Consider the following 14,514-nt stretch of genomic DNA (forward strand, 5'->3'; position numbering starts at 1 on the left):
AGCAGGCAGCGACACGTCCCAGTGTTGGACCCCATGTGTTCATAAACTGCCCTTTCCTTCCCGCGCCTCAGGCCCTGATTCAGTGGAGTCAACACATGAGTCCCCTCAGCGCCGAGGGACAGGCAAGTGGACACTCAGACCCAACAGGCCAAGGGTAGACCTTCACCTTGAAGTTCCCGCAGGGGGAGCAGCCAGGGAGCCCTGGCACCGTGGGCGGGCATCTCTGTGTCCTCGCTGTGCCTCTGGGGAGCAGGCGTCCAGCCAGTGGGGCCGTGCTGGGAGCAGAGCCACAGGGAGGGCCAGCCCTGCCCCCTTCTGAGCAGGGCTCTTTCTAGCATTTTGTCGCCAGATGAGATGGGGCTGGGCTGGTGTGGGGGGGGGGGGCAGGAGCTGGCCCCACTTCCAGAGCTGCCTGCTCTGCATCACCAGCATTCCTCAGAGTGGGGCCTGTCCCTGAGAACAGATGGGATGGGACACGGGCAGTGGCATTTCTCAAACTGCAGATCACCTGGAACGCCTCTGGGCGCTTGGTGGAAATGCAGATTTCCAGGCGTGGACTGCAGAAACCCAGGACAGATTTTAATCCAAACTACAGCTGTGCAGGATTGCCTTTTGGTTGATAACCTTCCAGAACTGTCTCTGTATTTCCCTGTGTTTCACTTCCTTATGAAGCACCCTCTCCGCTCCCACAGGGGCACTGCCACCTGATGTCACCCTCTGAAGCCAGGCGCATGTCCCCGTAGCAGGGCCCCTGGGTCACCCCATCACTCACCCAGGAGAAGCCGATGCAGCCGATGGCCCCACATAGCATGTCCGCGAGCATGGCCGGGTACGAGCTGGCCGTGGGAAAGTAGGCAAAAAAGTAGGGGCTATGCCAGTGGGTCACCTGCATGGGAGACAGGCGGTTACTTGGGTGCAAGGGGAACCCCCTGCAGCCCAGGACCCAGGACCCTCAGTTTGCCACAGCAAGTGAGTTCTCTCAACTGTATTTGAAATTCTGGGCAGGTGTGCTTGTCAGGTGCGGCTTAAACCCGAGGCTCATCTCTTTGTGTTAGAAGCCTGGTTTTCCAAAGTGCTCCACAAAAACAAAGTCTATATCAGAAAAATTATGAAAAAGGACAGATTTTTGAGGTTTCTTCCTCTGGCCTTCCTGCCACCTCCTTCCCTCCAGCCCAGCATGGCTCCATCATCCCTCAGATGCCTGGTCCCCTCTGTGCCCCAGCCCTGCCAGGCAGCAGTGAGGCCACACCTGGCATCAGAAGCGGGAGGGGACATGCAGGCACACCCTTTCAGGGGGCGGGAAGATCTTCGAGGTGACTGTGGCTGGCTGGGAGAATCTCAGAGTCTAGGAAGAAGATCGGGGGAGGAGAGAAAACGTGGGGCTGTGGCCCAGTTTTTGCTTCTTTAATTTCTTCTCCATGACATGCCTCTCATGTGAGAGCAGAATAAATCCCTGAAGACACCCCCACCTCTCAGAGGAGGGGGGAGGTGCCAGGCATGGTCATTCAGTCTCCACTCGGGTTACAAGCTCTTACTTGTTGTCCAGGAGACATGATCCAGCAGCCTGTCCCCCCACCCCCAACCTCAGCACTCTTTAACCCAGCATACATCAGCTGCATGGGGGCTGGGGGCACCCCTGGACAGCCAGCCGCTTGGATTTTCTGGGTGATCTCAGGCCGTGGAAAGCACCTCTCTGAGCACCCACATCCTCTCAGGTAAAACAAAGTGTGCACCCAGTGTGTCCCCCAGGGTCCCCTTCACCAGGCTTGTCTCAGACTCCCCCAGCCTGTGGGGGTGTTTTGCCAACGTTAGTCATTTTGAGTCTGGGCCAAAAGGCAAACATTCCTTCACGGATAACACCAGTTATTAACTGTCCATTGTGAGACGTGGCATGGAGACCCCAGAGCATGAAGGCAGCCGACTGGGAGGGCTCCCAAACCAGGAGAGTTCAGCAGGGTTTGTGGTCGTGGGGACTTAAGACGGGGTCCCACTGCAACTCAGCCACCCCCACATCTGCAGGACAGGGGCAGGGAAGGCCCCTTGGAGGACAAAGCAATTTAGCCTGGTGAGGCGTGGGGGGCGGCGGGTGCAGGCTCAGGGGTTTCTCAGCAGAGGGACAAGCAGGGGGCTGTGGGACTGTGAAGGGCGGGGAATGGTCTGGGGAGAGGGGGCACTCAGCTCAGTTGGAGCTTGCAGGGCTGAGGCAGGAGAGGCGGGGGGGAGGGCTGAGAGGGCCGTGAGGAACAGCCAGCTCAGTGGCCAGGCTCACAGTGTTTTCAGGGGCCTGGAAAGTATTGTAATTTCATTTAAAAATCAAAAGGAAAAAGTAAACATTCACGTCAAAGAAAAAAAGGTCACTCCATAATGTTAATACGCGTACTTTCAGCAATGTACTCAGGGAGCATAATTTTCCATATTTCTGGGGGGGAGGGGCCCACGGGAGCAGGATGTGGCCAGGGCCTCCTGGCCTCTCTCTACCTGCCCTGACACCTGGGAAAGGACAAGAGTGATTCTTGTCTAGGGACACCAGCCCCTTTGCTTTCCGTCTCAATGAATACTCAGCACTCAAGATGGCTGTCCCTACACTAGCCATCCAGTCGCGCCCAGAGATCTTAGCTGCTCTCCCTGAAGTCACACAGCAAGCACCAGGTGGGGCTGGAATTCCCCCCAGGGCCCTGCCCCCAGCCTTGCACGTCCCGCACAGCTCTGCACGTTGAGTGCCCCCATCTAACCAAGTGTAAAGAATCCCACAGTCTCTCGTACTCCCCGTTTGGTCGGCAGGTTTATGTCCCCCAATTCCTGTGTGGAAGCCCCAACCCCAATGTGATGCTTTGTTGGGAGCTGGGACGTTTGGGGGTGATTAGGGTTTGATTAGATCATGAAGTGGGCCCCTCCGCGGGGAGGAGGCTGCCACATGCAAGCAGGAGCCAGATCTGGGGCACAGTGATCTGGGACCCCGGCCTCGAGCCCAGAAGCAAATGTTTGTTGTGTGAGCTGCCCAGCAGCGACCTTTTGTATGGCAGCTGGAGCAGACCAGGACCCCACCTGCTGACATTTAACTGCCCCTCCCCCTGGAGGGGCTGGAAGCCCAGGGCTTAGTGTGTTTGCACAGCCTCTCAGCAAGAACAACTTCTCCGTGAGAACCAGACCCTGCGCTTGGCTTAGAGCGCAAATGTCAGGGAAAGTCTCCTGGGAGGAGGGAGTGAGAGCAGAAGGCTGGATCCCAGGCTGCTGAGCAGTGATGTCCCAGGGCTGGGCCCCTCCTGCCCCCTGGTCACTGGTCTGAGCGTTGCCGTCCTGTCTGAAAACGAGGGGAAGGGATGGAGGACCTGAGGCCGCCCTGCCACGCTGATGCTCCAGGCGAGCTCCCTGCAGGGAAACCTTGTGCACACACAAAGCTACAGGGTGCTCCTGTGGCCGACAGGCCCTGGTCCTGCGACCCCTGTCTGCAGCCCCACCGAGCACCACACGCCAAGCTCAGCTTGAGCACAGTCCACATCGCCCATGCACAAATAAAATAAATAAACCATTTCTTACACAGAGCGCCTTACCCGCTGCCAAACACAAACTGTAGGAGAATGCTTCATTTTGAGCAATGGACTTACTTGAAACCAGCCACCAGGGTCTTTCCTCCTGCAACCACCATGACCATATGCCGTATACCGGGGTCTCATGGCAGGGGACTGACGTGGGGGGCTGCGGGGAGAGCTCACTCACTGCCTGGAACACAGACCTGCGCTGCAGTTCGGGCTCTGTCAGTTAGTAGCTGTGTGACCTAAGGCTAATTACCTAACCTCTCTGGGCCACAGTGGCCCGAGCTGTAAAATGGAAATGGTAAGAGTTTCTGTCCAATGGGATGGTGGTGAGGAGTAGGGGAAATAGTACATGTGAGTCACCTGATACCCAGCATTAACCCCAGTCCTCCCGTTCCCAACCTTGACATACTTACTCCTGGCATGATTATCTTCTCAATGTCACTCACGATATCCTCGTACTTGTCTGGCTCCTGGGGGGCGCAGGTGGGGATCAGGGGACGTAGGTAGCCGGGTTCCACGTCAGGATAGACCTGGCGTCCTTCAATACCTTCTATGTAATCAGCCACATAATCCACCATCTCTTTCCCTCTCCTTCTGAATTCACTGGCGTTCATGGTGACTGGCCTTCGTCAGAGGTGAGAACTGGACAGAGAGAAAAAAGAAATCAAAGGGCCAACATGAACCTCTAAACTGCAGTAGGGTGAATCCAAGCAAACCAACTGCTAGGGTCACATGGGTGATGCCCCAAATACCCCAGGGGCCACCAGACCCCAAGTCAGGAGTGTCTTGGTGTAGAAATTACCCCTGGTCATTTGCAGAATGTGAAAGAATTCATGAGACTTTAAAAAGTGAGAAAGCAAGGAAAGGTTTGTTGAAAGTCACAGGAATAGAGAGAGAGAGAGGGAGAGAGAGAGAAGGAGAAATCAATACATAACCTTTCTAATGTGTGCTTTTTAATGATAGTTTAATATACATTGGTTCATTAACTTAGAACTCATGGCCCACAGCACTGTAATACATGCCTGAGTGAAGTTTATCTACACATGTATTTTCTGCATGTAGTACATCACAGCTTTCTTGTACGTAGGAACCCTAGACAGCACTTCAGCACTATATTTGCAGGTCATTTTAAACAGTGACATAACTAAGAATAATACCAAAATACGTAGAATGTGGCACCAAACAGACTACTTGTTGAAAAACAAGGCAGACGGCATTGCCTTGTTCGAGCTCAGCTGGGTGACTCAAATTTCCCATCCCACTGTATATGTGCAAGTCCGTGAATGGCCACAAAAGCACCACAAGTATTGACTTTGGGATTACAAAGAAATTTTAGCAAGTAGGTGAATTTGCATATAGGGAATCTGTGGATAATAAGAATCAACTATATTTTCAAAACAGGAAACTTGAACACCACAAAGAAAAATATCCACCTAGAATCCTATGACTCAAAATTCTGGCATGTGTCCTCCCAGAATGTTTCCTATATTTGTAAGAGACAATTGTATGCTAAGCAAGGGATGCATTCCTGAATTCCTGCCATAGTTCCAAGCTTTATAATTCAAGATTGACATTCCCATGGGGGACAATTCTACATCCACTATAAACAGCGTGGGTGATAATCTTGATATCACATCCCCAGAACTTGTTCTGTTTCCTATTGTCTGTGCTGGGTTTTTGTTTTGTTTTGACAATTTTTATGAAGTTAAAGGTGTTTAAGAGAGATTATTCACCAGAAACTTGTTAAACACAGCAAGACAGATTTTTTTTAAAGACTACTGCAATAGGGGAGAGAGACCAAAGTTAACCCCCAATATAACAGAGGCAAGCAGGGATTGATAGCCAATGGGTAGGGTAAGAGGGTAGATGGAAACTTACTAAAAGCCACTTGGACAGGTGTCCAGAGTAGAGGAAGAGCTCCACTGGGTACCCAAGGTAGAGGCATCCTGGATAAACTGGCTTAGCAGGATTCTCTGACAAAACTGGGCTCATCATGATAAAGTGGGGACCTAGCTGGTAAGAGGGCTCAAAGAAGCCTGACTGAAGAGGGTCTTTGTCAGATGTGAATCAGCTTGAAGATGCCTTTCCTTTCCTGAGTGTTCTGTCCAATGTTCTCCGTTCAGGGTGTTCTCTGCTACACCAACAGTGTAGCTGACGTTGAAGGAAAGGTTTTAGGTTCTTTAATGCTGATTATTATGTCAGCTCCCCTATTTCAATGTTCAATGTTATTAGGTACATTTTTTTATCTGGTGAATGTAGGCGTGACAGCAGTGAGGATATAAGATAAGATCCTGAGCTACAGCCACAAGAAACGACAAAATAACAGCAGGAGAAAAACTAAAGTGCATGTTTGAAGTTCCACTGCATCTTTGCATGTCATAGCCCAGGGCCCAGAAAAGGTCTGCTTATCATCCAAGTGTCACACCCTGTTTCCAAAGCATCTCAGTGCAAAGCCACACAGCTTGGAATGTGTGGCTCCCAGTTTATAATCCCCTGGGCCTGCAGCCTTCGAAACTAAGTTTTCACTGGGAGTGACTGACAATTTTGAATTTTGCACATAGAGTAAAATTTGGTTTTCCATCAAGTGGAAGTATTTCCTGTTGACATGGTTCAAATGCAACCCCAAACTGAATCCAACTGCAGGTCTTTTTGCCGGCTTGCTTTTTCCACTCGGCCATGAAGAGCACATGTCCCATGATTTCAAATCCTTTTTATGGCATGATTTCTCAGGATCGTGTGGTGTTTCACAATTGGAATGTCCAGTATCCACAGTGTGCATCGGTGAACATTTGGGTCATTTCAGATTGTCACCTAATGGCCGACACTTGAGGATGGAGAACCAAGGTCTCTGACTCAGTGTTTATTAGCTGCACGACCTGAAGTAAATGGCTATTGTGGTTGATGTTAACTAAAAACAAAAATCATGATAACAGTACTACCTCAGGTAACTTTTTTGTGATAATTCGATAAGTACATGGGGACAGCCTAGCACAGATGCACAAAATAAGCCTTCAATAAATTAGTGATTAGCTTTTCTATAAAACACAGATGTGCAACCTCATATTTAAATTTCTGCACCTTGTTTTGCATTTAAAATTTGTAAAAGGAAGAACGTATCTTATAATTTCTTATAGAGAAATACATTTTTAGCGTTCTTAAATTATATGGCCAAACTTGTCCTCAGAATTTTTGTTTATTTTTTTGATTTACCAAAATACTCCCCCACAGGGAGTGAATGAGAATCCCCGTTTTGCCACACAGTCACCAACATTGGATTTGAGTTCTCATTTTAGGCTTTGCAAGTCTGACAGGCATTAACGATTTCATTTTACTTTTATTAATGCGGTTCAACAGTTTTACCACCACCTCTTTGTCATTTGCCGTGATGGTTGCATGAATTGCTTGTTCGTTGCACTCTTTTCCACTATTTTTATTTAATTGCAAACTCTCTAATATGTTCACCCTGATGTCTGGTAGATTTTGCAGACGAGTTCTTCATTTATGTTTGACCTGATTTTGCTTATCATTTTATTCTGACCTATAAAAATGTCAGTGTTTATGTAGTCAAATCTCATGTTCTCGCCTTTTACAACTCGTACGGTGTGGCTGACTGTTACAAATGACTTTTAAAATAAATATTCAAGCAACCTCTCTTTGTTCAACTGAGGGGCAACGCACGCAACGCACAGGTGAAGATTCACAGTGAGGTGCTGTGCAAGGTTAAGGAAGACGTGTGGGTTCTGGGGGCATCCGCTGCTTCCGTCTCACGGCGATGGAAGAGCACAGGTGGCCAACACAGGATGCCTCAGGGAAAAATACACAGACACACACCAACGTGTCCCCAAAAGGAAAAGCCCCAGTCAAACTGTAAGATGACACCTGGTTATTCTTTGCTGCTTATTTCCCACAAAGACTTTCTTAGGAGGCTCTTGATGCAAAGCCAGAGAATCTTGTGCTCATTTTGTAGCTGTTTGATTTTTTTGTGCTCCCAAGATGGGCAAATATTGACTGGAAGACGTAGCTGATGATAGAGGCTATGACTGATGCCTTTCCAGGCCCTTGGAACAACTTCTATTGACATGTGGTGGCAGTGGCGGTGCTGGCCAGCAGTTGTGCTCCCCGGCATTTTACGGGCAGCCCCGTCCACACGGCATGGAGCGCTGAGCCGTCTCAGGCTGGACGTCTGGCCCGACATCTCCTCCATCAGTGAGGGGCACAGCACAGCCCCGCCCCAAGTGCTCAGGGAGGGTGGGTTCCCGTGTGCGCCCACACACCTCCTGACTGACTGGGGTTGCTCGCTTTGGCTGATTCATCATCCCACTGACAGCCTGTTAACCGAGGGCTTCCCCAATACAGCAGGGTCCTCAGCTCTTCCTGTTTTCTTTGTGAGCACCTACCACAGACCCTGGACAACCATGTGAACTGTGAGCATTTCCTGGATGAAGCAGGAACGAGTGAAGGAATGAGTGGAAAACCTTTCGGTCCTCCGAACATTTTATTGCTCAAACAGGCCACATTATACCCTCCTCTCTGCCTTTAAGACAGCCAGAACTGCCAGCCCATCACATGTCTGCCACAAAGCAGCCACAGGAGACCATGATGGCCCAGAATTCAGGACAGAATTAGGATCCTCCCCCACCCAGGCCTCTCAAGTACAGTTCATGCTCAGCCTCTGGCCTTCCAGGCCCAGCACCAACTAGGCCTTTGGCTTTCAACTCGAACTTGGACTTCCCTCTCCTTAAGGAGTCCCTGAGGTCTGAGTTGGAAACACTCCCCTTCCTGGACCACTAGAATCTAACTCCCACCACAGTGATTGGCCAGAACCCAACCAGGCCCTTGATGTTTCATTGGCCGTGGGGGTGGCATTGAGCGTGTGGGACCTTGATGCAGATCTTTTGTGGTGACACACACCCAAAATGCACAGGACCAGCCAAGTCCACCATTTGAGTGCCCTCTGGGAAGGGGGGGCCACAGAGGCACTGAGTCTGTCCGTGGTTCTGCCTATTGGTGCACTCAGTCACGGTCTCGCTTCAACCCTGGGGCCCTGCAGACCGCGTTCAGCCTTTCCTGGCTTTCGTTTTCTGTCTTGATAAAAAAGAAAGTGTTTACGTTCGTTTTACACTATTCCAGGAAAAATGAACCATAAATCATGACTCAAAAAACACGTGTGCTTCTGGGACTGGGGGGCTTTGTCTTTCTTTTTTTCCCTGGAGCACAGACGTATCAATCCAGCACAGAACTAATTTGACTGCTTTTCCCCTGAATCAACTGGTTTCTTGATGAGTATTTTCCTCTGTGCATACAGGAGCATAAATAAACCCAGCAGGACTCAAGCTTACAGCTAAGACCATCAGGAAGCGTCTAACAATGAGAAGTTTCCAATGGTACGAACAACTGTTCACTGGCCTCAAAACACTGAAGACTGTAGCTAATGTCATTATTTAGGACTTCATAGGGCTTCGCATGTTTGTCAGAGACTGTGAAGCAATGGACGCTCACATCAAGCCCATGAGATGCCTGGGCCACCCCCAACGGGGTCACGGGGCCCCTATCCCCCCTACCATGTTGCTGTGGCACATCTTCAAGCTTCCTGCGGCCCCCTCTCAGCCTCTGTGAAAACGAGTGTGTGTGACGTGCTTTCCGCAAAGTGCTGTGGGGAGGAGTCACCGGGGTTACGTGTTAAGCGCCTGACACTGCGGTGGTGTCGTCACACGTTTTCACCACTACAGGAGAAACGGCATGTGGAGGAGCAGGGTTACGTGGGAACTCTGTGCTTCCTGCTCCACTTTTCTTTCTGTAAACCCAAAATTGCTCTAAGTAAGTCTATTGCTTTTTTAAGTAAACATAAATTTACTAAGCTGAGCAAATGAACCTCATGCTGTGATTGTAGAGAACCAGCTCCTTCCTCCCCTTGCATGAAACATGCTTTCACTCCCATTTCTCTTCCATGGCCCTCAGACCCATCTGTTCACACAGTGGAAATCCTGCAGTTTTGCTCTGGGGCTGTTTCCCAAGCGTGAAGCTAGTCGGTAGGGAAGCTGAGGCAGAAGCCGTGTTTCCTGCCAACCACTCTGTCCTGCAGGCCAAAGTCCCCAAATGGTGCTCCCAGTAATGAAGCAGGGACCTCACCCACATCCCCTACCATGCTCTTCCCCTCACGCAAGTACGTTTTGTAAATTGGGGCATTCTTGTTGAAATAGGGATCCTCTCATAGGTTTAGAAACGGGTTAACACTTACATGAAGTTACATGAGCCAAGTACTATGGCAAGCTGTGCCTGTGTGTCCTTATTTTATCTTCATGATGACATTGTCAGGACCTTCATCACGGCCTTCAACAGGCAAGAAGGCTGAGGCACAGAGAGACTGAGCAACCGGACCAAGAGTGCACAGCTGGCTAGCAAGGTCAGGGCCACCGCAGGACCCCACACCCTGACCACTGCTTGGCATCTCCTGGTGGCAGTGTACTCCAGCACAGATGCAGGGCGTGCCCGGCAGTTTTGGCCAGACTATGGGCGACAAACCCTGTAAAAAGCAGGACTAAACCTCAAGATGAGAAACTCAGAAAACCAGTTTCTCCTTGATCCTCCAGTAACGATTTCCTGAGTACGCCCTGGAGGCCACACTGGGCATGGGACAGCTCCCCTATCTCCATGTTACTGACAAACCAGAAGACAGTGGGCCTGTGACAGCTCTTGGCTGAAGGTGTGCCCATGGTGGAGCCAGAGGACCTGTCTGACACTGCTTCTTCAACCTGCCCAATGGCCACCATACGAAGCACCACACAGAATTCTAAACAGGACACAGGACCATTCCTACGGTTGGTGCTCCCAGCGTGTAAGTCGTCTCTCCGCTCTTCATGCCACGTCAGCATCTCAGCGGAGTTTGCTGTCCACAGGAGAGAACAGCAGAGGCTGGAGCAGACGCACAGGGTCTCCCACCCGGTCAGTGCTGGGCATCCAGGAAGCCTGCTCCTGCCTGGCCAGCCCGGCCCGGATTGGACGGTTCCCTGCCACACTCAGTCTCACAGGTTGTGCTTCCTCTTAGTGGCCACCGGGCATACAAAGAACAGCAGATCTGGTCCCGGGTAAACGGGTGTGAGCCCTGGCTGTCAGCCCACGTCGTGACCTCTCCCAGCCTCAGCCTCAGTTCCCGCCCTGGTGCACGGGGCTGCGAGATGCTGCGGGCAGAGGGCACCCTGGACTGTAACGCTGTCTGACTCCAGCGTGCATTGTCACTGATGTTGGGGGAGAGGCAGAAGCCTCTTCTCCAGAGCCATCGGCTCATCTGGCACTGACAGGACACCAGGGTCATGTGAGAGAGACGGGCACAGATGAAGCTTCAGGGGAAAGCCCGGCTCCTCGGACGGGGAAGGAATGGACCTCGTGCCACCATCTGTTATTCATTCCCCACTTATCATACAAGCCCCACCTAAGTATTTTCCCGGCCGACAATTCTCTGTGGAAAGGAGCCATTAAGAAATTATGTCATGATTTTCGCTTGTACTCCCATAGAAAAACACTATGCTTTCCACTCACACCCCTGTAATCATATTGTGATATAATGTAAAGCGATTGAAAAAATTCATAACTTTTGCAATTTCAAAAGGAAAAAAAAGTCAGCAACGTGAAACTTGTTGATATTATTCCAATCTACTCCTGATTTCAGGCAATTCAAACAGTTGTCTTCAGGATAAGCACGTGACTTGGGACCCTTTCTCCATTTCCTTCTCCCATGTGTCTAATTACAATGTGCATAATTACATTACATGCATAATTGCAATATGCAGAATTATATTAGCACAGTGCTCACATTTATCCTTATGAAAACTGCCGAGCCCAGATGTCCCGGTGTCCCTGGGACACCACCACCTCCCACTTGGTTTGTCAGCTGGTGGCTATTGGGGATGGCGGCACGGTTAGGAGGACAATGGCAGGGCCACGGCATCAGGGTGCTCGTGGCTTTGTTTCCATATTACATTTGTCTCTCAACCATATTAACTCCCCAATGAAATGATGAGGGTGCATTTCTCAGTTCTTTTGCCTGTTGCCCAATTTCTTTCTACAAAAACTAAAGTGATATAAACGTCACCCACTGTCAGGCATGGTAGACATGACCCCATCTCCACTAGCTTCTATCGTTCATTCATACTTTACCTTGAAATTAATTAAATTTTAAAAATTAAATTTAAAATCATTCAAATTGTATCATTTTCTTTCTTGTTCGCTGTTCTAAAAAGTTCATGGAATCACTGCCCAGTAATTTTAGTTTTAATATTCCTTCTGTTTCCATTTTAATGTTATTCCAGAAGAAATCCTTCTTCCGTGGGAAGACCCCTCCTCCGCGTTACCATTTCCCCCCCTTTATTTTTTCCTGCATTCTTTCCTCCCTTTCTTTTATTCTCTTGAAGTCACATTACTAGTTCACAAAAGGTCACAACCATCTGCCTTTTCTATAGACTCGAGTCTATTAAATTACGTTCTAGTTGGCTGATTCTTTTCATCACAGCTGCAACATCTGTGGCTCTGGCTGATTTATCGCCTGTTATGACACTTGTCGCTGGGAGTCCATTCATTGTGCTTTGGCACACCCTTCGGGGAGTCTCCATGTTTTCACAAATCGGTTCAGTGGGAAATACTGACTCCTCGATTCACTGTGGACTTTTCACTACTCTCTGGGCACGGGTGCTGGCCTTTCACCAGCGTGGCTGAGAAGCCTGCATTTGCACCCCTCCCATCCCCCAAGTCAAAGCCTGAGAGCACACTGGCCCTTGTCACACCCTACAGCCCAGCAAGCCAAACGAATCAGTATTTCCCAACCTCCTGCTCAGCTCTGTAGGACTTACCTCACTTAACATTCTCAACAATCCTGCCGGGGAGTGTTGTTACTGCCGGCTACCAAGGTTCACAGGGGCTAGTGCCTGGCCAAGGCCACACAGCTGGTCACGGAGCAGTGAGCGTGGGCATCTGTGATTGTACCACCACCGCTGCCCCCACCCCACATACACCTGTGCTGTCTTCCGCCTATGTCCTCACATGGCCTGTGCCCTCCGGCCTGGGCTGGGGGGGGGTCACCGTCTGCCACCAGAGGGTACTCAGGGTCCTGCCCTGTCACCACACACAGAGGAGGTGCCCCAGGGGAGCAGTGAGCCCCAGCTGGGCTGATCCCCAGGAAACAGAAACGGGCAGAGGCTGACCAAGTTCTGCTGTCCCACACCCGTTCCAAAGGGACAAATACTGAGTAGCTACTGCACACAGGGCACCCATGTAAGCACTTTACCACCAGTCTCAATCTTCACAACAGCTCTGCGAAGAGCAATGCGATCCCACCCTAGAAATGAGGTGACAGGCTCAGGGAGGCAGGGGCTGTGTAAGCCCACACAGCTCACAACGCTTCCATATGTGGCTCTGTCAAGTCTCGGGACCAGAAGGCTTCCCTCTGGCCCGGGCCCCAACGCCCACCGCTTACAGGGGCCCCCAAAGCCAATGGAGAACATAATGGAATGGGAGTTGTTCTCGGAGCCGTGTCCAATCCACTGTCCACACGGGCCCTCAGCATCCTCCTCCAGGGACCCCGTGAGCACCCACAGAAAGCTCAGGACCACCCTTCTAAAACGCCGTGGGGGTCTAACCCTCCTACAGCCATTCCCACACTTTCCAGCAGACTCCAGTGGAGTTTCCAAGAGGAGCCGGGAAACCTTCAGAAAGTCATCTTGAAGAGGGGAAAGCATATGTAAGTATACTGCCCACTATTTCTTTGAATCAGTGGAGGTGTAAAGGGGATTTGTCTTATTTTTGCTATTTTAACTAACCTGGCTGTGTGCCCAGACAGGGGAAGGAAAGAGGCGACAGTGAGTGACACAATTTTGTCTCTTTCAAAAACATGCAGACATTCCCCATCTTGCCTAGATCCTAATTGTTCCAGGATGTCTGCTATCCTTGCCAGGACCTTATGGGTCACCCCTAAGCAGAAAGAGGGGGGCTTTTAGACTGCAACTGTCACGTTTGCTTTCAGTTCCCTTTAGGAGGAAAACACTGATGTGAATGAGCAATCAGCTGTGAGCAGTGTTTAAGAGAGAGATGGGATCAAGGGAAAAACCCAGGCCAGCTGCTGCGATTTCCCTTGGAAACTGGAGAAAACAAGATACTGTGTTTCCCCGAAAATAAGATCTAACTGGACAAGCCCTAGCATGATTTTTCAGGATGACATCGCCTGAACAGAAGCCCTAATGCGTCTTTTGGAGCAAAAATTAATATAAGACCCGGTCTTATTTTCAGGGAAACACAGTATTGGGGCACAAGGACTACTCACAGCATTTTCCAGCTGCTCCTGCTTTCCGAACTGCAATTTACTTGCTTATTAACAAGTGTTCCATGATGCCCACCTGCCCGGTCCTTCACAACCAGGCTGTACGAGGCCGTCCGGCTCTCTCCCCTCCACAGCTGAGAGCAGGAGCCGGGCGTGTCTAACTGGCTCAGCCCTCTCCTTCCACCCATCGCCTCGCCCTGTGGGCTCTAGATGCATCGTGAACCATCTGGAAAACAATTCCCACTCAGTTACATCTTATCAAGGCTCAGAGAACACGGGCTAAAAACCATCACAAGTTTCCAAGTCTTCCTGACTTGTCCCTCAGAGATGACACACGAAAAGCAGTAGACTCAGGTTGGCACCTGTTTCCTCACCAAGTTCCTCGAGCACCCCCACCTGCCCTCAGCTGGATGCCAAGTCCCTGCGTGGAAATCAACCCAGCCTGCAGTCCCCAAACCCAGGGTCATGGCCCCAGGAGCGGGCTCTCCAGTCTGGTCCCAGGCTTTGAGGACAAAGAGCATACTCACAAGCAGCCAGGATTTCCTTGTGCTCTGTCCTCCCTCTCTCTCCTCTCCCGGTGACAGTTAAAGGCACAGAGGATGCGACTGCCATTTATGTAGACAGAGTGTCCGCCTCCCCCAAGCCAATCAGAGCCAGTGGCTTGTTTGCCGG

At 50.5% G+C, this 14,514-nt stretch overlaps 1 protein-coding gene across 4 annotated transcripts in view; it reads right to left on the minus strand.

The window, feature by feature from the left end:
• DDC (dopa decarboxylase) overlaps nt 1-14,514 on the minus strand; it is a 51,666-nt gene that overhangs the window by 33,500 nt on the left and 3,652 nt on the right. For 3 of the 4 annotated variants that reach the window (XM_074341055.2, XM_088797643.1, XM_074341056.2), the window contains exons 2-3: nt 3,950-4,178; nt 773-886 (exon numbers count right to left, since the gene is read on the minus strand). In XM_074341055.2, the coding sequence (XP_074197156.2) occupies nt 773-886; nt 3,950-4,150 (315 nt within the window). In that variant the 5' untranslated portion in view covers nt 4,151-4,178. Of the gene's footprint in view, nt 1-772; nt 887-3,949; nt 4,179-14,369; nt 14,504-14,514 lie in introns of those variants that run through there. The other variant, XM_074341057.2, reaches the window with a different exon arrangement.

The sequence above is a fragment of the Rhinolophus sinicus genome, chromosome 4 (genome assembly GCF_057876585.1).
Source record: "Rhinolophus sinicus isolate RSI-liver-muscle chromosome 4, RSI-T2T, whole genome shotgun sequence".
Classification (NCBI taxonomy): Eukaryota; Metazoa; Chordata; class Mammalia; order Chiroptera; family Rhinolophidae; genus Rhinolophus; species Rhinolophus sinicus.